General features: G+C 44.0%; 1 protein-coding gene across 3 annotated transcripts in view; it reads right to left on the minus strand.

Annotated features, from left to right (window-relative positions):
* The window catches only part of LOC139919258 (uncharacterized), a 110976-nt gene that overhangs the window by 61159 nt on the left and 24206 nt on the right, over positions 1 to 25611 (minus strand). For 2 of the 3 annotated variants that reach the window (XM_078291273.1, XM_071908941.2), the window contains exons 2-3: positions 21688 to 21876; positions 16681 to 16737 (exon numbers count right to left, since the gene is read on the minus strand). In XM_078291273.1, coding sequence (XP_078147399.1) covers positions 16681 to 16737; positions 21688 to 21874 — 244 coding nt within the window. In that variant the 5' untranslated portion in view covers positions 21875 to 21876. The remainder of the gene's footprint in view (positions 1 to 16680; positions 16738 to 21687; positions 21877 to 25611) is intronic. The other variant, XM_078291274.1, reaches the window with a different exon arrangement.

Consider the following 25611-nt stretch of genomic DNA (forward strand, 5'->3'; position numbering starts at 1 on the left):
AAGACACACAAAAACACACACTCAGACACGCACACACACAAGTATGCGATCACAGTCGGGGAGTCTGGGTTGGTGTGACGTTTCACTGTCTGTCTGGTTCAGGTCCCGGGCCCCGCCGGCTAGCACCTCCCCTCGCCTCCCCCACTTCCCACAGTCCGACCTCCTCCTCCTCCTCCTCCTGCTCCTGCTGCTCCCTCCCTCGCTACTCCTGTAGTCACCCTTCAACTCTCGTCCCACTCACCAACCAGAGGTCCAGGACTGGGGCGCACAGGCCATCCCCCCCTCCCCGACTGCCTGATTTAATGTGGCTGTTTGGGTTTGCTTGTGACGGAGGGAGGGAGGGAAAGAAGGAGAAATAGGGAGGAAGCAAGACAGGAAGGGGGGGGGGGGGGGGAGAAGGAGGGAGGGATGGAGGCAAAGGAGAGAGAGGAATGGTTAAAGAGGACGGACGCGAGATAGGGAGTCATGGAGGGAGGGTAAGAAGGCGGACAGGAGTGAGAGGAATGGAGGAAAAGAAGGAGAGAGAGGAATTAGACAAAAATGGAGGAAAACGACAGCGAGCAAAAGAGGGAGAGATGGCAAGAGGACGGGAAGGAGTGAGAGGAGACGGGCGGGAGGAATGGCGAAAACGAAGGGGAGAGAGAAACGGAGAAAGGGGGAGGGAGCGAGACGGGGAGAGGGAAAGAGGGAGGAATGGAGGAAACGAAGGGGAAGGGATAAACACGAAGGAAGCGAGACGGGTGAGTAATGGAGGGAGAGAAGCAGAGGAGAGAGGGAGGGAGGGAGAGAGGGAGAGAGGGAGGGAGGCACCCATGGCATCCTTCTCAAAAATCAACCCACCCCTCTGCTTCCAAATGTCCCAGCAGCATCCACAGAGGGTGACAGTGAGGCGAACAGACAGGATGCCACCCAAAGTCACAAACGCTTCCACATATCAGACACACACAGGGGCCACGGTAGAGTGTGCATTGTCTGCCTCTCTTTCTCTCTCTCTCCCTCTCTCTCTCTCTCTCGACAGGACGCAGAAAACTTTCCGTCGGCAGGGTCAACAATTGATTCAAAAACAGTGGTGCAGCAACGCTTGTCCTCACATGTCCCTTTATTTGTGTGTGTGTGTGTGTCCCGCCGCTTGTCAACACTCGACGCAAATTCGGCGAAACACGAGGAGACACGGAAGGTCACAACAGATAGACTTTCCACATGGCTAAGGTGGCCAAAAAAGCCGAGTGCACCTACATGCACGGCGCGTTTCGTGCTGTTCCTCTTTGTCGGCTAAAGCAGTGAAGCAAAAAAAAAAAAAAAAGTTGCTCCAAAACAGGCGGACGCTTCCCCTGCTGTGCTGTGCTGCTGTCCAAGGTGCTGAAATCAGACTAAGCAGCTTTAAAAAGGGCAGTCAGGGGCACTGGTATGAAAACACTGTAATATCTCTCTCTGTCTATATTTCAGTCCTTATTGAACCAGGCAAGTTGACAAGGAGCACATTCTTATTTAAAGCAATGGCCCGAGGGAGTATTCACAGCGGGGGAAGGGAGGGTTACACATACAGTATACACAACCTCAAAGCTGGGAGATGTCGACTAGGCAATCATCACTCCAAGAAAAGATCTCTTGGGCAAAATTAGCAGCCAAATTAGCACACCAAGTCGAGACAATTGGTCTAGAAAGACGACTATTTTAGAAGTATTTTAGACAAACTATGAACCATGCCATCAGTAGTTTCTTTGCCTCATTTATACTGGAGTTTGACATTTATACCTGAATCGAATCAGACCAGAGCGGACATGAATGGACCCAACAGGTTGAATTTTAGGTTGGGTTGCTGTACTCTTATTTGTGATTGGGTACTTGTGAATTTGGGGCTTTAGTTCGGTCCAAGCAGGTTATTTTCATACTGGAGTTTAGGTCAAATCTACACACTACACTGTGTTTAATGAAGCCTGTGGTTAACTGTTCAGCTTGCACTAGAAGAGGGAGTAAGAATGACTGAGACACACCCAGTGTTTGTGTGTGTGTGTGTGTGTATATTTTTCTGGAACATGAATTGTTCCTAGTAGGTGACTCAGTGCCCAGCAGGCGCCTGATTACAGTGTCATCAGTCATCATGACTACGTGACCTTTGACATTGGCTGGTCTGTCTCCATACAGACCAGCCAATAAGTAAACACTCATAGGCTTTTACTACAATATGTAACTTTGGTAGAACATTTTCACTTTAGCGCACATATCTCTATAGGAGTTCTTGAATAGTCAACCACCATACTGGGGAACTATATTCAGCACTACTCACTCCCTAGTCTAAGTTAGACCTCTGATGTATACTGTATATGAAGAAGGCTGAAGAACCAGGCAATATTATTTCAGTTTGTCTCCAGGCTCTTACTTCCCCTGGGGGAGCTAATGTTAGTGGTCGGCTGCTCCTGAACTTGTATGAAGGTGTGCATGTTAAGTTGCGTTCTACCGAAGAGAAATATCACTTTACTTGATGTGTCTTCCATTCACTGATTATAACCTTATAGTAATATTAATTTCAAGGCTGTTTTGCTTGTTGTAAACTTTCTGCTGTCCATCTGTTGCCTGGTTCCAAGAGAGATTTGCAGTAGAAAAAGTGTTCTGCAATTGGTTGAGGGACTTCCCAACTGCAGCTAAATCTCTTCAAAATATATAGAATAATCCACTTTAATATAAGTTACTGTATTTAATACAGACCAAGGTATGAAAAAGAACCATCTAAAAAAATCCAGATCCAGCATCATGTAGGCTATCACCTTAAATAACTCCACTAGAATATGTCTATCCCTAAAAGTAAGAGTGAGGTAGAAAGCAGGTAAACAAAAAGATTTACCTAAAAAGTACAGCTATGTTTTATATTAAGAGGGAAGTGTTGTTGTGAAAAACAATCTGATCTTGTGTTTCTCTGTGTGAATTTGGCCAAATTATGTAAGAGCAGCCGCTGGAGGGTCGTTGAACTCAGTGTGAGGACAAAGTATGGAGAGACACAGACTGGAGCAGCTATCCGTCTGACAGATGAACTGTACTGTCTCAGAGGCATCTGAGGACACACACACACACACACACACACACACACAGACAGACAGACAGAGCTACTCGGGCATAGATGCACTAATGTGGACACACACATATGCGCATGCACCCACATAAGCCATCATGCAGTGCAGAAGCATGCACACACATAGACACACACTCATACTGATGCACACACAACAACACACTGAAGAGTGCTCACTCATGTCCAGACAGAGGAGCACACACACACACACACACACACACACACACACACATACAGACCAGTGACAGAGAGATGGCAGACAGACAGACAGACAAGCAGACCCCACAGTTGGTGAATACTTGGCTGACCTGACAGGATAAATGGATAAATTTAGCTTGGACTGAACGTACACACACACACACACACAGTCTCTCCTAATCCTACTCATGCAACGACAAGTTGTGGAAGTGGCACTGGAGCCCTGTGAGGGTTTGCCTGGGCTGGAGGAGTATTGAGGACAAGCAGCAGAATGAGGATCAGCTGAGGAGGTGGTGCAGGGGGTCAGTGGAGGAGCGCTGCCAATCAAACTGAAATTATCATAACAGCTTCCAACCTCCCCGCCGTCTGAAGTACAACTCAGGCTACGGTTACACTTGTTTCAATGAGACTTTTATCATCTGATCGCACCAGGATGCAATAAATGACAAGTCTGTGAGCACAAAAGTTGGATCTGGGTCACCTTGCTATCGGATTTTCTAGGCGCAATGACTTAGCTTTTAAATGCACAAGGAAGCTCCATTTTTACATTTTACACTGATGACCCTACTTCCCTTCACTTAATCATTTAAATTCATCTTACTTTTAGCACGAGATGGTAGCAATATCCATCTTGTTAAGAAATATTTGAGAATGAATACTCCATCACAGGCAGCCTGTATTTGCTTTTTGTGTTGTTTAAAGTAAATGTATTCTGGCCTTAGCCCTGCTAATACTGTTGACTGTTAAACAAATGTGAAACACCTGAGTCTGCAGATGTAGATGTGAGAGCTGCTGATCTACAAATAGACTGAAGAAGCAGGAAGCCTGCACATATGTGCTGATTACACTGAATCTAGCTTTGCTAACTGACCTTAGTTCACTAAGTATACCTCAGAGAGATGCAGGCAGGTAGTGTGTGTGTGTGTGTGTGTGTGTGTGTGTGTAACTTGGACAGTTTGTGGGAAATGCTCTGTACATATCTGCAACAGTATGTATCCAAACTAAGTCATGTAGTCTTGTCTGTCTCCTGCTTCTGTAGCTGCTATAGAAAATGTTTTCCCCTATTTTATATAAAATGTCAACTAAAAATATGAATACACTTAACAGATAGATTAGACACTTTTTCACATAACGAAGTGTTAAAATTCCAATGAAAGGAATAGCTTTACTGTAGCAATGCAGCCTGATAATCTGCAGCCAAAATAGGGACAGATGTTGAGCCAAACCAAGTTCAGCCCCTTAACAGCACAACTACAAAATGAAAACAAAATGAAAGGATAAACACTGACACAGTGTTGAAGGAGCTGCTGTGATCTTCCACTGTTCAGTCAGTTGGCTACCAGCTAGAGGGACCCTGTGCCAGGCCTAGGCCAAGACAATGGGCTTGTCAGGGACGCACACGCACACAAACACACACACATGACTAGGCAGTCTAATCCAGTACGGTAAATCATCACAGAAAGGGGAAGAGGGGAGAGATAAACAAAGAAGAAGAGCAATAAGATGAAGACGAAGAAGATGAAGAAGGAAAAGAAAAGAAAGGAAGGAAAAGAAGAAGCATATGGATCTCAACTTGGGGATCAAATGCCATTGCCTGGAGTTTCATCACTCCCTCACCCCATCTTTTTGTCAGTCTTTCCCTTTTCTCTCTCTCTCAATCACTTTTTCCATCTCTCTCTCACTCTCTCTCTCTCTTTTAGTACACTGTACGGCACTGTCTGACCCAGATTATTATTGCTGCTGCTGTGGTTTTGGACATCCACTGTGTGCGTTTGTGTGTGTGTGTGTGTGTGTGTGTGTGTGTGTGCTATATTTATCTCGTCATGGTTCAGCAGAAGGCCTCCTATCTTCAGGCTAGTCCAGCTGGAAGCCTGTCTCTGGTCCGAGTGACTGATTCTGTCTGAGTGTGTGTGTGTGTGTGTGTGTGTGTGTGAGAGTGTGTGAGAGAGAGAGAGAGAGGCCCCCATTGCAACGTTCACCTCCCACCCTATTATAATTGAATTAAAAACTGTCTTCCAGCATATTAGAGGTAATAGAATCATGTGTCACGTACAGAAGAGGCTCTATGCATCCATATCTTCATGACAAAACAGTCAGTGTGTGAATCATGCCGAACATGCATTGGAATATATATTGAAAAGGTAACTGAGAGACAGGAAACATAGTGAAATATTATGACATGCAACACAGGTAATTTGGCATGATGAACTAAACCGAACTGTACAATCTTTTGGCCCAAACTGGACTTTGAGGGCCCCAAATTTATACATTCCTCATGAGCTATACTGTAGACAATCCACACTGGCTGGGTCAGGGCCACCACAGGACCAGAGGCAAAAAAAAAAAGACAAGGTTCACCAAAGGGACACATTAGTAGCTCATTGGCAAAAATAGACCTTCATCGGCAGGAGATCCCTGAATGTGTTAGGGTAAGCTCTGGTGTGATGAAAAACCTCATTAAACATCGCTGCTCTAACCTTGTACTTTCTCTGCCTGGGAGCCTAATGACAAATGCTTGGACTCCTCCTTGAACCTTCTCGGCTAGTGAAAATATATATTACCTCTTCTGTCAGGCAGGGGCCCTCTGGAGATGAGGCCATGCCCTAGTTTGGATCCATAAGACGCCGGGTCATAATTTATATCATGTATACAGAAAGCACATACAGCAGGTTCTTCACTGGCACTAAACATGAAGATACTGTACAGCAAACTTAAGGATTCAGAGCAATAACCCATCAAGTCTAGTTGACAACCATCTCTTCATTAATTTGCCCCCATTTAAAATTTCAGACTGACCACAGCTTTTTTAACAAATAAAAAGAGCTTCTTTCCCTTTGATATAAAATTACCAAAGGAAGATTATCGACCCTAGGCTGTCAATTCATTACAATAACAGCTTATCGTCATGTAAGCTTAATACCAAAACTGGCTGCTTTTCAATCTATTCCTATCCCAGATTCAGCATGGCTCCCTACGGTTTGGTTTACCAAAACAGTGTAATCTGGGATGAGCTGGCAGGATAGGCTGAACGAACTCCTCCAGCTGTCCTCCAACTGACCCCAGCCTCTCCTGCTCCTCTGCCTCAGACTCAGCTCCTCCAGCCGGGGCAGACACTGGCTGGGTCAGGGCCGCCGCAGGACCACAGGCACACAGGCACACAGGCACACGACGACGGTTCACAGAGAGAACGCAATGCCTATTCACTTGTGAGGACAGAAGTCCACAGAGTGTCCTGTTCATTCAGCCGGGGCCAAGGCAGAAATCATGTACTTTGAATCAGTTTGAATCAGCCAGTATTTCCCGCTCTCTCCTCTCTTACCTGCCACTGTCCACTGGACACTATCTAATACAGAGAAAACGTCCTAAAAATAATGTTATTAACGGTTTTTAATGAGGACACTTGAGTCAGTCTTCTTATGGTATTCCGCAGTCTTGTTTAATATCCTCCCCAGAATATCTCAGTCTCTATACATAACATATGCGAAAATAGAATATGAAACGCATTGCAACACGGAGACAGAAAATGAGAGCGGAGGAGAGTAGAGGAGAAAAGAGGAGAGAATTGATGAAGGGATTTGAAGAGAAGAGAATAGAAGATAAGAGAGGTAATTAAAACATAACACAACAAAAAGTCAAAGGACTCCAACAGCATCTGGCAGGTTAACAAGTCCTCCAACAAAACAAGGCACACTAAATATAGAACAGTGAAGATCATATGGTGCTACATGGTGCTATGGTGTTCATACTGAATATCCGTCTTAAATGTAAAAAGGCCTTTAAAGACCTTTGTTTATCTTACTTCCATGCATGTTGAGTACTCTCTCTTGCACTGTAGGTGAGGTACTGTACCATCATGTGTCAGTGTGAGTAACAAACGTCACTGTTGATTTACCATGACAAATTCCTCATGATTCATTGCAACTAACAAAAATAAATGAACTCTAATTTTAAGCCAATGAGTTTTCAGAGTTTTCTTTTTGCGTTTACACCTGGATTACAGATCCGTGCTCTAATCGAAGCAGTGAAGGTTGGGCCACTGTGCAGGACAGAGAAGGAGACGCGGCTGCCGGAGGGCGTGAAGGCAAGGAGCTAAAGTGAGGGGGGCTAACACGGTGTGTGAGACGGTTATGTGCATTGACGGGCGGTGGAGAAGCAAGGTGCATGGGATGTGACAACACCGCTGTGGCGTGTGTGTGTGTGTTTATGTGTGAAGCGGGTGGCTGATAGGTCCTGCAGGTCTCCTTACATCTCACACACACTCTCTTCTCCCTGCATCCTCCTTTCCTTCCTTTGTATCCAAGGCTTTATGTCATTGTATCCTCCACACCTCCTTTTCCTAGCCTGAAAACAACCCTCTGTCGGTCTGTCTGGAGAGAGGAAAAAAAAAAAAAAGATTGAGGCAAACCCTGCGTGGCTATGTTAATCCTCCTCTAACTTTCTCTTGACCTCCTTCACGTCAGTGTTTATTAGCTTTTGTTGGCGAGATTAGGGAGTTGAGTTACAGTGAGGGATTTTCGACCGTCCTCTTTTTTCTTTCCCCTCTCCGATTTGCATTTTCAACTGCCACGCTTTCTAACGTTCTTCATTGTCAGGATTTCAAATCACGCGACTGAGCCGAGCAGGGGGGCTGCATTTAGTTCCCCACCAGCATGGATTGGGCCAGTCACTTCACTGTCAAATCAACAGCTGAAGATAACAAGCGCACACTTCAAAGTGCAGGGAAGAGAATTAAGATGCAGAATCGCTAGTCGTCCCGTTTGATATGTTTCCCCTCTGTGGCGTTTCACCTCGGCAAGCCATTGACTTTTGAGGCCTAAAGCTCCAGTGTAAGATTCAAGAAGTCGCCAGAGAGAGGGGGATCAGCGCCTTACACAAACTGACTCACATACACACACTATATTCTGACAAAAGCGCACACACATACTGTATACTGTACACTAATGCACCTAAGAATAAAGAGGAAGGCATGCACGCTTACACAGTCAAACACACACACACACAAAAACATTCTGACACAAACACACATGTATGCACACACAGGGAGACATGCACATGTAGTCACACACACATACACACACACACACCTGTACATGGGAGAAACGTTAGCAGCACAGATGAAAGCTTTCTGCCTACAGAGAAGACATCAGTGAGGAAGGAATTATGCTTTTTTCCCAGCTCAGGGATTAAGGTCCCATCATGAATATTTAGAGGAGATTTATCCACCATTTCTACCAAATCACTTCTTCAAGTATAACAGGATGACGGCGGGAGTTCATCAAATAATACAAAGATGGTGATGTGCTCGTGTAAAAGAAAGTTATGGCGTTTTAATCAAATAGAAAGAAGGCGACGTGTCATCATCTCATGAAAAGTGGGCGTCTTTTCAAAGGTTGAGGCAAATTGGTTGATTTTCTGACAGGGATTGTGTTTTTTTTATATTTTATAGTACATTTTCAATCATTTTGCTTGATCCCAAGTCTGTCATTATTGTGAATAAAAGACAAAATTGATGATATGAAGTTTATGCAGGATCCTGTCTACTATATGTAGCAGCTGACGATCCTAAAACATGACTAAACAAAAAAACGACACCTCTCTGAATTAACAGATCTTCTGAAGCAGTGGTAGTTTTGTAACATTTTCTCCTCTTTTCCTTCCCTGAGCACATAATGTACAGTACTTTATAAAGTAGATTTATAATGTATAAAGCATAATGCGGCCCTGGCTAGAGTTCAAGGTCTTAGGATGATGTATCTCCTCATGTGGGCGAAAGCACATCATGTACTAGTGTGGAGATTTACCTCTGCATGATGTGCACTAGTCCTTCACTTTCTACCTCTTTCTCTATTTAGCCTTGTATCTTTTGACTCTTTTTTCCCCCTCAACTCCTCCACTCTTTCAGGGTAATGTAGTGGTACAGCTGGCAGGGGTGAGACTCTGGGGGGGGTGGGATGTGTGTGTGTGTGTGTGTGTGTGTGTGTGTGTGTGTGGGTGGTGTACTCTCTGAACGGGACAGGACGATCCCTCCACTGTCCCCCCGTCTCCCCTGAAAACGCACATCTGCTGAGAAAGGAGGACTTTTTCAATACAGCTCTCTGTCTTTCTCACTCTACCGCTCCAAGACTACGACTCTCTGAGTGTAAGTAGGGCAGCCTGCCCCATATAGACTCTCACTTACACACACACACACACACACACACACACTGACAGAGGAGATCGGACAGGTCAGGTTGATCTCTAGAGGATACAGTATAGATGGTACCGCATGAGCAAAACAACTCATCTTACAGCTACTCATCTACTAGTGTTGAGGTAGATTTTAATACTATGATTTCTAGGTTTGGAAGGTTTTTTCAGTTTGGGTGGGGTTCATGCAATGCAGTATGGAAACTGTGGTAAAAGCACATGAGTTTCTCTCTTGCTGCTAACTCCGTCTACTTAGCGCTTCCTTAAATGTATCTCCTGTAAGGTTTAGAAGAATCCGACATTTGTCAGCCAACGATTCTGGGTTAAAAGCTAGAAAACATCTATAGCCAGCAAACTATAAAAAGGCAAAATTCCCTTTATTTTCTATTCTATGTGGTTTTAAGCCATAGCATGAAGGCAAAATGATTACTGGTTTCTCTCTGCTCTCTTTCCAAAAAAAAAAGGAAAGGGAAATATTTTGGGTAATGTTTTGTAACCAAAGAAACACATCTTTCAGAAGCCTTCTGTCTGCAATAGAAAATCATCTCCCTGCAGCGCACGCTAATCTCTAAGCTTTACACTGTACTAAAAACCCACCGCCTCCAAAGGTTACAGCCAGAATGACTAAGTGTCTCGTTCCTTTAGAAGCCACCGAGAAAGCATATAAGAACCTCTGAAAAAGGAAATAATAGAGCACATAATATAAAAGGCTGCGAGGGGAAGAAATAGGAGAGAGCGAGAAGAGGGAAAAATGCAGCGGTTACAGATTAGACAAGAGCTTTAGTTCAGGTTCGTTAGAAAAAGAATGAGATACCCAAAGCCAGGTAAGTGTGTGTTATATGGGTTTATTAGCACAAGGTGCAGGCGGACAAACAGAGAGAGAGGTAAGTCTAAAAAAAGGACACTCTAAGAAAAATACAATTTGGGCTGAGATCCGACACAAACAGACAGAAGAGGCTGAACTTACAAGAAGTAGAGAAACTGATTTTTAACCCGTTGTGGCAAAAATGTGATCTTTTATAAGCGCCTAAACAGAAAAACATCAAAATCTGCATAGTATCTATTGGTATATGTTGGGCGGTACAGAGATCATCTTTCAAATAGATGACCCAGGTTCAAGCCCCATGACCTCTGACCTCACTGTGGAGGGGGGCAAGACAAAAGAGAACTTCTTTATGGGGATCAATGGGGATCAATATCATAATTATTTTCTCTCTATTTATACAGCTATGAGAAGATCAGATGTGTGCCACAAAGAGTTACGAATCAGAAGTTCTGTGCTTGTGTAAATGCAGAGACAGGGGGAACTGTGTTAAAGACCACAGCACAAATATTAAAATCATACCTTGACCTTTTTAAATTTAGTTATTTTTCTTTGTGCAATAAGTTGTCACATTGTGCAAAAATAGAAATAAAAATAAAAATCTTCGTCAGCTGAAACTCTAGAAACAGCTTGTTAGCTTTGTTAGCATGCTACAGAAACTCATTGGGCCTCATTCACAATTTTTTTCTTAAATTTGAATTACTTTCGTACTTGAGAAAAGAGCCTAAAAAAACTAATGTGGGATTCATGAAACATGCACAACCCCTTGATTTTGTGCTTGCCCTGAGGCATATCTGATGATGAATGCCACTTGTTTGTAGAGTGGATGTGCGTACCTGTTGATGTTGATTAGCATATAGGTTGACCCCATATAAGGCGTGCTGACTTAAGGGTCGTGTGCAAATAATACAAAGCACTAATGGAAAGTTGGAGAAACCATGGCGAGAGAGAGGCAAGAAGAGAAACTTCAATCTGAAAAAGAAGTGTTGTTGTTGGAAGTGTGCGAAAAAAGAAATATGATTTTTAAGTGTCTATTGGTCCGATGGCATTTGGCAGGCCAGCAATAGCAGAGAAATCTTTTTTCATTTGAGTCTCTCCTCTTGCACAATATAGTAATTTGATATATTATGGTGCCAGCTTAATGATACCACTGACCACATTTGGGGGCTGACGGATGGCTGTGATATACCGGCCCGGTCACCTTTCTCCCTCTGGACCGTCCCGCTGGCCTATTTAAGCCTAAATAAGTCTGTAACTACTTAAAGTGACTTTGAATAAAGAATAAAACTCTCTAAGTAGAAACCTCTTTAGCGTGTCTGACCTCACGCATGCTTCCAAACACATGTAGATTTTCAATGAAAGAACAAAGAACAGGCAAGAAAAAGAAAAAGATGAATGCCAGAGTATTTGTGGAAACGTTTCTAAGTACACTTTAAGATCAAGACTTTCTGTGAATGAGGCCCATTGAAACCAATGGGTACTTCTTGCAAGTTAGTGCATTAGCTCACGACTATGATTGTAATGAGGGATGCCAACAAGTCAACTGAAATGATTGACTAAATTAATTACATACATAAAGATACAATATACCAACAAAGACACAGCATTGTTAATTAAGTAAATAAGATGAATTTTAGACAAAAAATCAAAATGCAGAGGTAAGTTGAGGTGCTGAGAAACATCTGTGGAGTAGACACAACTACAAATTAACTTTATTTACCGCAGCGAAATGGAATAAAAGACAACTGAAAATAATCTCGAGGGACATCTCTTTTACATTCTTTACATCAATGATTGTCTACTGAACATCTGACTTTCTACAGTATAGTATAATTGATTCTTTATCTGTTTGACTAGTGATAGACTGGAGAATGGAACAGAACAGAAAAAGAGGCCAGACAAGGTTCGAGTGATGATCAAAAAGAGTTGAAGTGTTGAAAAGCATTTCATTAAAAACACCGGTGGAGTTTGGACAGAGACACACATTGTCCTGGGCAGCAGAATATGTGTGTGTGTGTATGTGTGTGTGCGCGCGTGCTGGGTGTTGAAGGATCAGGCTTGCAGCGTTGGCAACTCAGTTTGAAAGGATTCAGACAGGGCTGGCAATGACAGGGGGACAAGAGCTGGCGGTTTTATGGTGTCCGTGTCTGCGCATGTGTGTGTACGTGTGTGCACACGCGTGTGTCTGAGGACACGAACTTATGAACGCTGTACTGTCTGCTTCAGTATGAGAGTGAGAAAGAGGGAGAGAGAGAGAGAGAGAGAGAGAGACAGATGGTTCGAGATGTGTGTGTGTTTACTTTGATTCATTTTGGTCTGTTAAAGTGTGCTTAAATATTGCGTAAATATTATATAATTGGCATGGCATAGTGTGTGTGTGTGTGTGTGTGTACAGTATGTGTGTGTGTGTGTGTTCTGTCATGAGTGAAAGTAGTGTGATCTCTTGTCCTCAACCTCACAATTTCTCCTTCACACTGGATCAAGGGAGCCATGGATAGGAGATGGAGGGAGGTCAGATTCATAGTGCGTGTGTGTGTGTGTGTGCGTGTGTGTGTGTCGCACAGGGAGAGGGAAGAGGTGCGGAGAAGCGGAAGCACAGCTGATTGACAGTCGGCATGGCCAAGGAGGCGGGTTCTAGTCCTCTGAAGCATGGGGATTGGGAAAGGAGGAGAGGAGGAGAAGAAGAACGGAGAGGAGAAGAGGAGAGAGTGGTGTCAAGAGAAGAGGAAAGGTAAAAAAGAGAGAGAAGAGAATGGCAGGGAGATAAGTTGAGAGTATCAACAAAAGAAGGTGTATTCGGAAAGAGAGAAGAGAGAAAAAATGATGGTGGACACGACGAGAGAGCAAGAAAGGAGAACACATATAGAGAGGAGATTGTTGTTTATTCGGGGGGTCAGAAAGGAAAAAAAGGGTGGGAGGAAGGGATAAGGGAGGAAGAGGAAGAGAGCAGGTTAGTATAGCTGTTCCAAAAACCACTACAACACATCTACCAACTGTCAAAGTCTGGTCAAAAAAACTACTGGAACACATTTCAGATACTTGACCGACATGAGAAGCGCTTGATTTGTCTCGTCTTGAAGGGAAAGTGTCCAGTGTAGTGTCCCGCAAGATAAAACAAGCGCACCTTGGATGGGTCAAATATTTGAAAAGATATTCTATTACTGTATACTCTACCATGCAGTGGCGTCATGCGTCAAAGGTATCATGCAGCATCTCAGAACACACACACACACACACACACACACACATCTGCATTTGTTCTGTCAGTATTCAGCTTACGTTCTCAATTCTCTGACCCAGTTTCTACTTATACCGCCTGCGTCCTCTCCCTGGGGTCTAGTGGAATAACAATGATGAATGGATCCAGTGCACCTAGACAAGGCCAGATGCTCCGTCTACTAAAGTAGACCCGCTGCAAACCGCTCTACAGTGGGTCTACTCCACTACACAGGATTATATCACACGTAACAGTGTACTCTTCCACTGCTCCTGGACTCATTACTACTATACTATAAAATACCTGGTGTGAAGGTTGAACAGAGATTGGGAATAAAAGGAGGTTCAGAGATCCAGGGATTTACCAAACCTGAAACAAAGATGACATCCTTGCAACAGGATACTTTACTGAGTATTAGTGCCCAGTTACTGGAAGTTGCACCAAGCTTTGAAAACTGCACTATTCTTGTATGTATCAATAACCTATTATCACGTTAGATAGCCTACTTCTTCTGTATCTGAATTCTAATATATTTTTCTTTCTCTTATACACACACACACACACACACACACACACACACACACACACACACACACACACGTTGTGTTCTGTAACCATGGTAACAGTCATGCAAACAGCCAGCCAGCCAGACGGCCATGCAGTGAACATGCCAACACAGACGGCTGATTAACATACACTCCTCCCACTGTCGCCAACAACCATCCCCACCATCGCTTCAACTCATCTCAATGGACCATATACATAAAGATGGCAGCCTGCTGAGTGGATAGTATTATCCTTCCCATGGTGCACGGTGTCTGAACGCCAACATTAGTCTTGCCAGTTTATAATGACACAAAAACAGGAGGCTTCCATCCACGACGTGAAGCTAACTCTTTCACCAATCGCCAGTGTCACTCATTAGCAGCCACAGTGTTTTTTAGAACAGAGCAGACCAACAGAACAGAGGCTGGTTACTTGGCAAAGTGGTTAGAGCACTGATTCTATAATATTTCAGGATCACAATCCTTATCTCAATTGCTTCAAGTCTGCAACCTGTCTCCTCCCCTTCGAGACTGAGGTGGATTTATTCATGACATCAATAAGCTTCCACATGGACTCACCTAGTCACTCTATTTTATGGGTGGAGGAGGCATTCCTGATATTTTGTGTGTGAAGTGACAGGCATACCAGACGCAGACTTGATATACCAGCGTTTAGCCGAGAGCAAGTGTTGATTTCAAGCCCTGCTGCCATCTTTTTTTACGACTGGTCCGTTGTTGGCGTCGTGCCATGCTGCGCGGACGCTGCCAAGGCAATGCCAGCATGTTTACGGGCCAAAGTCTTCCGCTGTCAAAGACCACAACATGGGCGTGCCAAGGCCAAGCATGCACGTATTTCAGCTGTGGTCAATTCACTTTCAACACAGGGAGTGGACCTTGATTACAGTTCAAAATATGAAAAACCTGTCAAACATGTCGCCTTTATTCTATTTTTTAGACGGCTGAGTTTTAGCTCAGTTACTAATTTGCCAATGCTTTTGCTTGAGATCTGTCTGGCCTATAGTTGATCTCTCTCTCTCACACATACACACTCTACATGCACACACTCCCCTGTCATTTGGTTAGTTGATATATAAGTTATTAGGAGAAGTAGTAGTAGCAGTTCTTGTTGTTGTAGTAATGCTGGTAGTATTCTAACTTTCTGACAAAACTTGAAGGTGAATTGACTCCAACCGTGGGACATGATTATGTACAACATGTTGTACTGAGTTGATGTGTGTAGTAGTGGGAATTGCGTGTTGTCAGTGGAGTAGACTACGCATACTAATTCACCCCCCCATGCAAAATCCTCTCTCTGCTATGACATGCACAGCGTCTCGGAGCTTTGAAATGGGAAGACATGAAAAGTAAAAAACTGAAAAGTATGTTAAGGCTGAGGAAGAAGACGACACCAGACTTGAAAAAAAAATTAAAAGAGCTTATTCCAAAATGTACCACACATACGAGCACACACACACACACACACACACACACACACACACACACACACACCAAAAGGAGTGCCCCTCTCAGTCTATTTCAGTATAAGCAGATAGCCAGAGGGGAAGAGGAAGGGTTTGTTCATTAGCCATAATTAATATTCCTCTCTACAGAGCTGCATCTCCACACAACTAATTACCTCCAATATGAGAACACTGAGATAACATTACAACAATCTACTCACATTGTAGGCAACAATAGAACTGCTTAATTACAAGGGACACATGGGCAATTGAGTTTCAATGGGCTTGTTGTTATCCCATTTATTAAAAATACTTCAATAGATGTAATCTGGGAAACAACTTGAGAAAATAAGCTATCTGGAGTCAATAGGATTGCAACAATCTCCTGTTGTCAACAAGCATTCATATTCATGCAGTGATTATGCAAAAGCACCATTCTGCATCTGACAACTGAAAATTATGCCTGTACTGATGCACTGCCTGTTTATATCTTGAGCTGAAGTGAGGCAAATCCTACGCAACATTTGTTGATATAGCAATGAAGTATTGAATCTCAAACCTTTAGAGTGTCAGTGAATCCATTTAGGAGTCTCTAATTTCTGCCTCGTAGAGTGAAAACATGTGGGTAGTACACTGATCAGTCTAACAGCTGTCATTCATATTGTATACACCTCGCTCACTCCGGTAAGAGGAAAGCAAGGTGAAAAGCATGCAGTTTTGTCATGGGACAGTCCTTTTCGCTGCACTGTTTAAAGCAAACCAACCACACACAGCAAGGATGTGGCTAGTGTGTGTGTGACTAAACTTATCATTACTTCCTAGCCACACTCTCTTCAGTTAAAAGCCCCAGTCTGCACAGTTCAGAGGAAATGAGCTTTATTCAAGAGCAGCAGTCTTGTACATGGAGGATGCTGAAAGGATGCTGGAGAGCAGTAAGAGCAACTCACATCCTGCTCTGAAACGCCATGGTTGACTAAAATAATACTGAGGGTATATACACACACACACACACACACACACACACATGCACACACACACCGAACAAAAGAGAACTGAGGTGAAGAACAAGAAGGAAGTAAACAAGATAGAAAGACAAGAAGTAAAATAAGACTGAAAGGCCATGATTGGTGGATGAGGATGACCAGACCGACCGGAGACAGAGGGAATTGTGGGAAATCTCTTACCAGGCTTTTGTACCCCCTGAACCTCCTGCTCTCCATTCTCCAACGCAGCACCCGCGTCTGAACACACACACACGCACAAAAAACAAGTAAACACATTACTATCCTTCCAACTGCTAATGGCTTGACGGGATAGAAAAATCAAACTGTATTATATTGATTTATACAGCGGAAATATGACAGACGGCGCCTATTACTGTTTGGTTGAAATGAAATGGAATTCACTGACCCCGGCTTTTCAGTCTATTTAAAGGGCAGCATGCTAGAGCTGTTGTAGGAATGTGTGCGTGCCCTCAGCGTTGTCTGCTGTCCCCTTGCTTAACCCCCCCCCCCCCCCCCCCCCTCGGTTGTGCCAGTTAATACCAGTATATGCCAGTATGGGTCAGTCTGGGGCAGGCAGAGGGCAACAGACATGACAGGACGGCAGATATTGGGTGCTGTCGCTCCAGGATGCCGAAGGAGGCGGCATTGCGTGACTCCAATCAGCCAACAACTGCTGAATCACTGCACTTTATTTAGCCAATACACACTAGTAGTACACACACACACACACACACACAAGTAGGCATGCAACACATAAACAAGATACAAAGGAACACAGCCACACATCCTGCTGTAGACAGACACACACACACATTCACAGACATGCACACAAGCACAATCCGCAAGACCAAGGATCTGCTGCAGTCAGTACACACACACACACACACAAAGCCGCAAGACCAAGTGTACATGCGTACATAGACGCATGTATAAACAACACATGAACACACACACACAGACACACATATGCCCGTGCACACTAGCACACACACACACACACACACACAAACACACACACACACACACACACACACACACACACACAAAGTATGACTCATTCATGTCCACACAGATAAACAGCAACCCAGGACACAAACACCAAGGATCAAAAACAAGAACGCAGGACACTCATCACAGACACATCAGGCATCATCACAAACACATCGGGAGCACGTAATTGTGCATCAGGGCTACAAAAAAAAACACAACAAAAAAAAACCCCAAAAAAACAAACAAACTGCTTCCTCTGTGTACTGCGCCTGCTGACAGAGGACAATAACTTGCCGACTGCCTCGCCCTGCTGGCTGGCGCTCGGCGTGTCAGCATGTCAGCGTTTGTCCGAATACACACTGTGCCACAGTTGATCACTAGCGACGCCACCCACGGGCCGTCCTGCAGCCGGCTGTCACTGACGACTGCCCACACACAGTCTGACTGTCTGGCCAAAGTGTCTGGGCAACGGATAAAAGGCCTGAGAGCTGAGTCACCCCGCGATTTACTGTCACTTCACTTTATCCAGCGATTTGCTCAGCTGTTTATTTATTTATATTTGTGAATCTATTTATGTATCCATCTACATCTCTAACTACCTATCTGTGTATCTCTGTATCCATCTACCTATCTATCTACCTACCTAAGAGCCCCTGATCATTAGTTCAATCAATCTAGGACAAACAATTTCTTCCTGATTAGAAAATTAGAAAATCTTTCAATAAAAAAAAGTTTTTACATCTAATCTAGGAATAAACAAATGAGAATGTGAGTGTACAAAACATATGCCATATGGTGGACGCTTTTAACCAAAATGCCTTAGAGAACCATGCGTGCATTTATTTTTAGTATGGTTGGCCCCAGTGGGAATTGAACCCCTAACCTGTGTTAGGGCCACGTTCTACCCATTCAGCAACACAGGAGCAGTTTCCTCATTAGTATGCTAATTGAAAGTTGAAGAGGTCCAAGCCTGCCACACCACTAAACACAGTCCCCAGGGCCTGAGAGCCGACTGGAGTGACACTTTGACAGATTTGGAGTGACAACCAGTGTCCTGTACCAGGCTGGGGAACCACGGCGACCGAACGCAGCAGCAGATCCAAAATGGCAGCCTGCGTATTGCATCGCACCATGGAGTTAATAGAGGAGGTTTCTGAGCTAAATACCACATGTATAAAGATGGAGACATCCTGATTTTGTTATAGTGGTTCCAATCAGTGTAACAGTGGCTGAGCCAGTGGGTATATGGTTGAGGTATAAGATGTGTATACTGTGACTCTACTATCCATCTCTACTACTATATATTTCAATGGAAATTAGATGTATAGCTGAGCATCCTCTAATTGAAAAAGAAGCGGATATACTCACACAACACAAGTCACACAACTACACTACTGGTTCCAATACGACAAATTCAATACTAAAAACACCACCTTTTTTATTCTTTCCTTTGTTGAGTGAGAGCATATTTCATTCAGAAGCAGAGTAAATTATTCTGTATATGCCGTTTTTCAAAACAGAATCAGCCCCCACAATTGGTATGGCACCAGCGGTTGTTTTTGTTTCATACCCAGCTCTAACAGTGGATGTCAAGAATCCACCAATACAGGCTTGACGTCGCTTCCCAAAATAAAAGCAGAGGAAATGTGACTCCTTCTTCGCTCTCTTCGCCTTCATGTGGTCCCTGCTGCACAATGGCAAGTGTAAGGCGATATGACATGTGCTTACTATGTGAACCACAGCTGATGACACATCTCCAAATTCAAAACGGCACCAAGGGTTCACAGCCAGGCTTATGGAGCCACAGACACCAGAGGTTTTTTTTTGTTGTTTGTTTGTTTTTAACCTTTATTTGACCAGGCAAGTTGACCAAGGACACATTCTTATTTACATGAATGGCCTGGGAGTGTAGTGCCAAGGGCTGAGTTACACACATACACTTAGACCTCGGAGCCAAACCTTGGCCACTGAGCAACTCCACTGGAGCAGGTGGGACCTAAGTACCTTGCTTAAAGGCACTCTGACAGTAGTTGCTCAGAGCGGAGACAGCTCCCCAAATTTTACCAGCCAGCTGGGAAATTCAAAAGCAGTGACCGCGACTCTTCTAATCTTCAGGCTACTCTCGCCCCTGCAGCTGAATGGCACCCCGGCAGATCCAAAATGGCAGCCAGTGTACCAGCGGTGCCTGATGTTATCAGTCAGTTATGGGCAGCTGCTGTTCGTGTTGCATAACACAGCTTCTCATCCCATTCAGAATTCATTATGTAGATGGAATCAGACACCGAGGCGCAGTGGGAAACGTAATGTCTTTCAGGGAAACCTATGGCACAGGACTGACTGAGATTACCTGCTGCTGAAAAGCACGATCAATAGTGGAATTAACTCGGGGATGGGTTACACAAGAGAACATATGGAGTTTCTTTAATCCCAAGGATAATTTCATTGGAACATGCATGATCCCATCATATCAAACCAAGGGTTGGAGTTGAATGAGACCCTGAAATAATAAGCCTGCATGTAAGTATTACAGTCAGAACCAGGGTTATGATACTGTAGTTTGGGATTTTCCATTAGTTTGTATTTATAGTTTTCAATTTTTATTTCAATTTTCAGTTTAGTTATAGTTGGTTTGTGGTGTGGGTTGGGTAGTTGTAGTTTAGTTTTATTTTTTCCTAATACAAATGTTTGTTTTAATTTAGTTTTTATTTAGTTTCAGTTCAAGTTATAGTATTTTGGGGTTTTTCACAAAGTTTCGTTTTTATTTTTATTTCGTTTTATTTTAAGGCATAATCGTAGTTGTCTTGTCCTTCCACACACACAAGCACAGGCCCAGGCATGCACACATGCCTGCACACGTGCGCACACACACACACACACACACACACACACACACACACACACACACACACACAGTACAAACACTTACTCACTCTCTCATTTTAGGTTAGGATCCCATTAAACATGTAATTCAAGTAAAAAATAAAATCATATTATGTTCTCTATCTGTCTGTGTTTGTCTTTCCTCACTTTTTCATCCACCGCCAAGCCAGGAGAAAAGAAGGAAAGGCAGGCAGGAAGTTGTTGATGGGATTACGGAGTCCAGAAAGGTCAAGCTCATTACCTTGGCTGATCTTGGACAAGACCTGTCTCTTACTCCATTTCTCTTTCCGCCGCTTTCCCTGCTTCTTTCACTATTTTTCATCTGCCCACCTCTGTCTCTCCCTTCTCTCTTTATCCCTCGCTTTTTCTCATCCTCTCCTCTCTCTATTTCACTGGGACTCCATAACACACGCTCCCCTAAATCTGCCATCCCATTCTCACCTGTCCTGGTGTCATTGTTATATATATATAGGAACAGAAGTAGAGGACATGACCGGACAGGAGAAGGCAGAAGCCATATAAGGAGACTCCCCATTAACGCCAGTGTTAAAATTCATGTCTTCTTTCTCTCCCCACTGAAGCTGTCATAACCTGTCCTGTATTCCGACAATAAATACAGCTTTTTGTTGTCCTCTGTTACATATTCTGTTGTTATTTTTGAGAAACAAATGCATGACAATTAAAATCCACTCGCCTTAAACCGCTATAATGCTAACGCCTTAAATCGCTATAATGCTAACTAGCTAACTGCAGCTGACAAAAGCTGGACGCATGTTGTGAGTAAGTATATATACAGCATATACTGTATATTTATAAGTATATATTTTCTCACACTGTTTTTGGGGACTTTTGTCATATCTATAGTGCAGAAAGTTTCACAGCAACTCTTTGACATTTTCACAACTGGACTCACCAAATGTTACTGGATGCTAACATTAGCTTGTTAGCTAGTGTTTTGTCTTTTTGACGTCTCGACTAGTCTACGCAAAGTAACTCCTGGCTACTTTTTTATGGTTGCGCAAGTGTCTGACAACAGAAACAGAAGATGTCGATGACAACACTTGTATTATGCAATATGTTTGACTGAAATTCAAAATAAGTGTTGAAAATCTGAGTGAGAGGGGACAGAAAGTGGGCTTCTTAACATTAGTAGCGATGGTGAGAATCCTTCCCTTTGCTTCTGGGTTGGATTTCTGTTTCTGTCTATCCAGCAAAAGGAAAACAGTCCATGTAGTCCCCACTGCACCTTATTACACACAGTCATGATGACTAATTTCTACATTACTACCACCATACTCCCCTACACGTCCTTCTCACCTGCTCTGGTGTCGTCCTTGTCCAGCAGGGGGATGAAGTCCGTCTTGCCCACCGTCTCCCCAATCTGGTCGTCGAAGGCCTCGGACTCCAGCTGAGCCACGAAGTCCCGCTCCACCAGGCTCTCCGGGCCCGGCTGGGGAACGCTGTCCGTCAGCGCGTCGCTCAGACTCAGGTCTAACTCCGCCATGGCTGCACAGAGACACAGAGACAGAGGATTTACAATTAAGGCAACAGGAAACATGTCGTCACTCGTGGGTATTTATTGTGTGGGACAGGAAAAACTGGATGGGTATGACTGGTTATTATTGTTTTTTATTTTGACCTAGACTTGTAGCACCCCTCTTGGGCCAGTCAGTGTCATTTTCTAATGGTGTCTGAGATATTGCATGTGACGTACGGACTGTTGCACGGATTTTTGAAACCCTTTCAAAACCCACTTGGATGACGCATGGGCGTCATGCTAAAAATGAGGGTGTTTTTCTAAGTTCCTGAAGATGGAGAGGGAGGGGGTGAGAGAGGCGGAAATGGAGAGATGAAACAGGGTAAAAGAAGAGAGAAAGTGAAATCACCGTCAAGCCAAGTGCCACGCAATGGCACCCCAAAATAAACAGCTGTTAATGTTACAGCCTGTTGCATCAGTGTGCCCAGGCTGCCTTAAAAAATCTATCACATACGGCAGGGAATTGTTGTTGCACTGCTCTCTATGGGCTGAAACTTTTAAGCATGTTGCACTTCTGGCCACTCAGTCAGTGACGCCAAAGCAGGTGTTTTGTGTTTGACAGCTGATGTAAAACACCTGCTGTTGTTGCACTGTGACAACAAATTTCTTCCTTATGTGATTTAGTGTTGATTTGCTCTTTAAATCTACTAACCAGCATGGTAAACCAAACAACTGAATTCATTTGCTTTTGATGAACATAAAGGTTCAAATCTAAACTGATCTGAACTGAACTGAGCCAGAGGTTTGTCTCCAGAGGATGAAAACTAGCCAATGGGGCAGCATAGTGGGTAAGGAAACTATCCTGAGTGATGGCAAGCATCCACCCTGCTGAAGTGTCCTTGAGCAAGACACTGAATCCTACCAGCTCCAGTGGTGCTGCAGTGTAGCTGAGCCTGACCTCTGACCTCCCTGCAGGGGGGCGAGAGAAGAGAGAGTTTTGCTACAGGGATTAATACAGTATCACATCATTCTTATTATTGTTGACAAACTAAATGTAATGCCACTTTATGCCACAAGGAGGCACCGTTTCAGCTAGGCTTGTGCTACATGAGAGAAATGGATGATTTGGAACAACTCGGTGACATGCACTGCTCCCAAACCTGGACACACACACACACACACATACACATGCACAGTCATCAGCTCAGCTGGGAGGTCGGCTGACCAATGGCCACCAGGGGAATTTGCCGAGTCATGTTGTGTCATCTTCCGACCATAATGCCAGATTATCTTCCCTGCCAGCAGCCAGCCTTTCTCTGCTCAGCCAATCTCTCTGTTTATCTGTCTCATCTCCATCTTTCCAGTTCTCCTTCCATTTTCTACAGTACATAGCACTTTGCCCTTCCGCTCTTTTCTTTGAAACGTTTCTTTCTTATAATCATCTCTTTCCTTTCCCCTCATTTCCTTAGCTTTCCTTTCCTCCTTTTTCCCTTTCCTTTCCCTCTGCTCACCGTTCCTTTCTTACCTATTCTCTCCTCTTGTTTCCTCTACTTTCTTTAGGATTAGGCCAGCACAGAATCAAGCCTGGGATTAGGAATACAGCCAACCTTGCACGCACACACACACACACACACACACACACACACACACACACACACACACACACACAGACGCACACAAGTGTACAGACACGATATAGCATAACCTCTCTGTAGTTTGTACTGGCTGCTGGTGCACATACATTCACATTTCAGGCATTTAGCAGACGCTCTCATCCAGAGCAGCTTACAATGAGTAAGCAGATAGAGATTCAGGGTTTTGCTCAAGGACACTTCAAGAGGACACACTGGCTGTTACGAAGATGGAACTTGAGACTTTCTAGTTATGAAACAGTCTCTGTAATCGCTAGGCCACCCTGCCAACCACATATACACTCAAATCCAGACATAAAGGTATCCCTCTTTCTCCTACTGCAGCCAACAGTATATCACTGGACCTTAACCTTTTTAGTGGCAAAGCACACTTAGCACCAACTTATACATTACCAGCACGATGACAAACTTCTGCACTCAGATCCTATAGGAGGAGGTTTGATTTTAAGTTTGAGTATTGAATTTCAAATAAGGAAATGTAAATAAAAAAATCATACGTTAAGTTTTAAAAATAGAGCTCGCTCAAGAGAATAACAGTGACACCAACTGAGACACACCGGCCTAAGCCTAATGGGCTTTGCCCTCTCTCACTCTACTATAGTTACCAATACACTGTATGTGGACTAACAGTGGTCTAACTGAAATGGAGCTTAAAACAGAGAACAGCCTGGTTCTAGTTCTTTGGTCACACATCATCTTCCTCAAATAGAGGCAGTGACACAGCAAATACAACTCCATAGCCCCATCTGCTGGACTTTCCATTCACTGACTATAAGTAGGTGGTAGATGATGGAGAGTGAAGGTAGCTCATTCCCAGAGTCCACCAACTTTTCATCTGCACAAAAATCCAGTTTCTGGAGGCTGGTGAGTCACCTGGACAGACAGTCAGCCAGTTTGTCAGTCAATCAGTTAGTCAGTAAATCAGTCAGTTGATCGGACAGGTAGCATTTCAGTCAGCCAGGCAGTCAGTCAGTCAGTCAGTTAATCAGCCAGGCAGTAAATCAGTCAGCCAGCCAGTTAGGTAGGCAACATTTAACAGACTACTAACAAATTTAATTAGGTCTAGACTGTATACAACAAACCTGTAAGCAGGCCTAGTGAGTCAGCTTAGTGAACATGATGCCTATAAGTCGTTGAAGCGGTATAAAACAGCAGACAGCTCGGTGAGAAGGAATATAAATAAAGTATAAGGAGGCGTACTCATTACATGCCTGTTTGCCAGTGTATCAGCAGTGTAAATGAGCCCCCAGTGTAGAGACCTGGGTGTGGCACAGGAAGACTACTGCCTACCGCCTCCACCACAAAGCCATGTTGGTCAGAAACACTGCCCCAGTTTCCATATTTAAACCGACATCATCTGTGTGTGCATGTGTGTGTGTGCAGTGTATGCCATCTATGCCAACTGTGGAGTTAGCAGAGTGATCCATGCCACCCTGTCTACCAACTTGATTTCATTTGACACAGGTCGAGTCCTAGCACAGACAATTTCATACAAAACTTCCAGAGGCTTATCTTGGTTTCTCCCTGGTCTCTTACACTATGGATCGTGGGTCTATTTCTAGTGGGTCCCCACATGACCACAAGAGCACCAGTACCTTTTCATTAGCCTGGGTCCGAGAGTTCGCTTTTTACTTTATTTGGGTCCCGGGCTGAAACTCTACAAGGTTTTCCGACTGAAAAGAGGTGCCGTAGTACGAGCCGAGCTTATGGATACAGCTTTGGTGTGGCCACTCGGAAATAATCTTGATTCAACAAAGGAAGGAAATCCAGGCAAAAGGCAGTTTCTATTGTGCTGTCTGCCCAACAAATGTTCTATTGTGTGTGTGTGTGTGTCTATCTGCCTGGCTTAGTGGGAGTTTACATGTGCGTTTGTGTGTGTGCACGCCTGCGTGTCTATGTGTGGGGTTATGGGTGGGTGGGTGTGTGTCCTCTGGCTGCCAAAAAAGCAGTGGTGAAGGTTAAGCCTCTTTTTTAATCTGCTTCCTCACACCGCTATTGTATGTAAACAGCAATGCAGAGACCATGCACCATCACATGCACACAGTGATGAGGAGCTCCTAGTACCCTGACACTTCACTTTAAGGTACATGCATGAGACTTCAGGCCCACTAG

Source organism: Centroberyx gerrardi, chromosome 22, assembly GCF_048128805.1.
Source record: "Centroberyx gerrardi isolate f3 chromosome 22, fCenGer3.hap1.cur.20231027, whole genome shotgun sequence".
Classification (NCBI taxonomy): Eukaryota; Metazoa; Chordata; class Actinopteri; order Beryciformes; family Berycidae; genus Centroberyx; species Centroberyx gerrardi.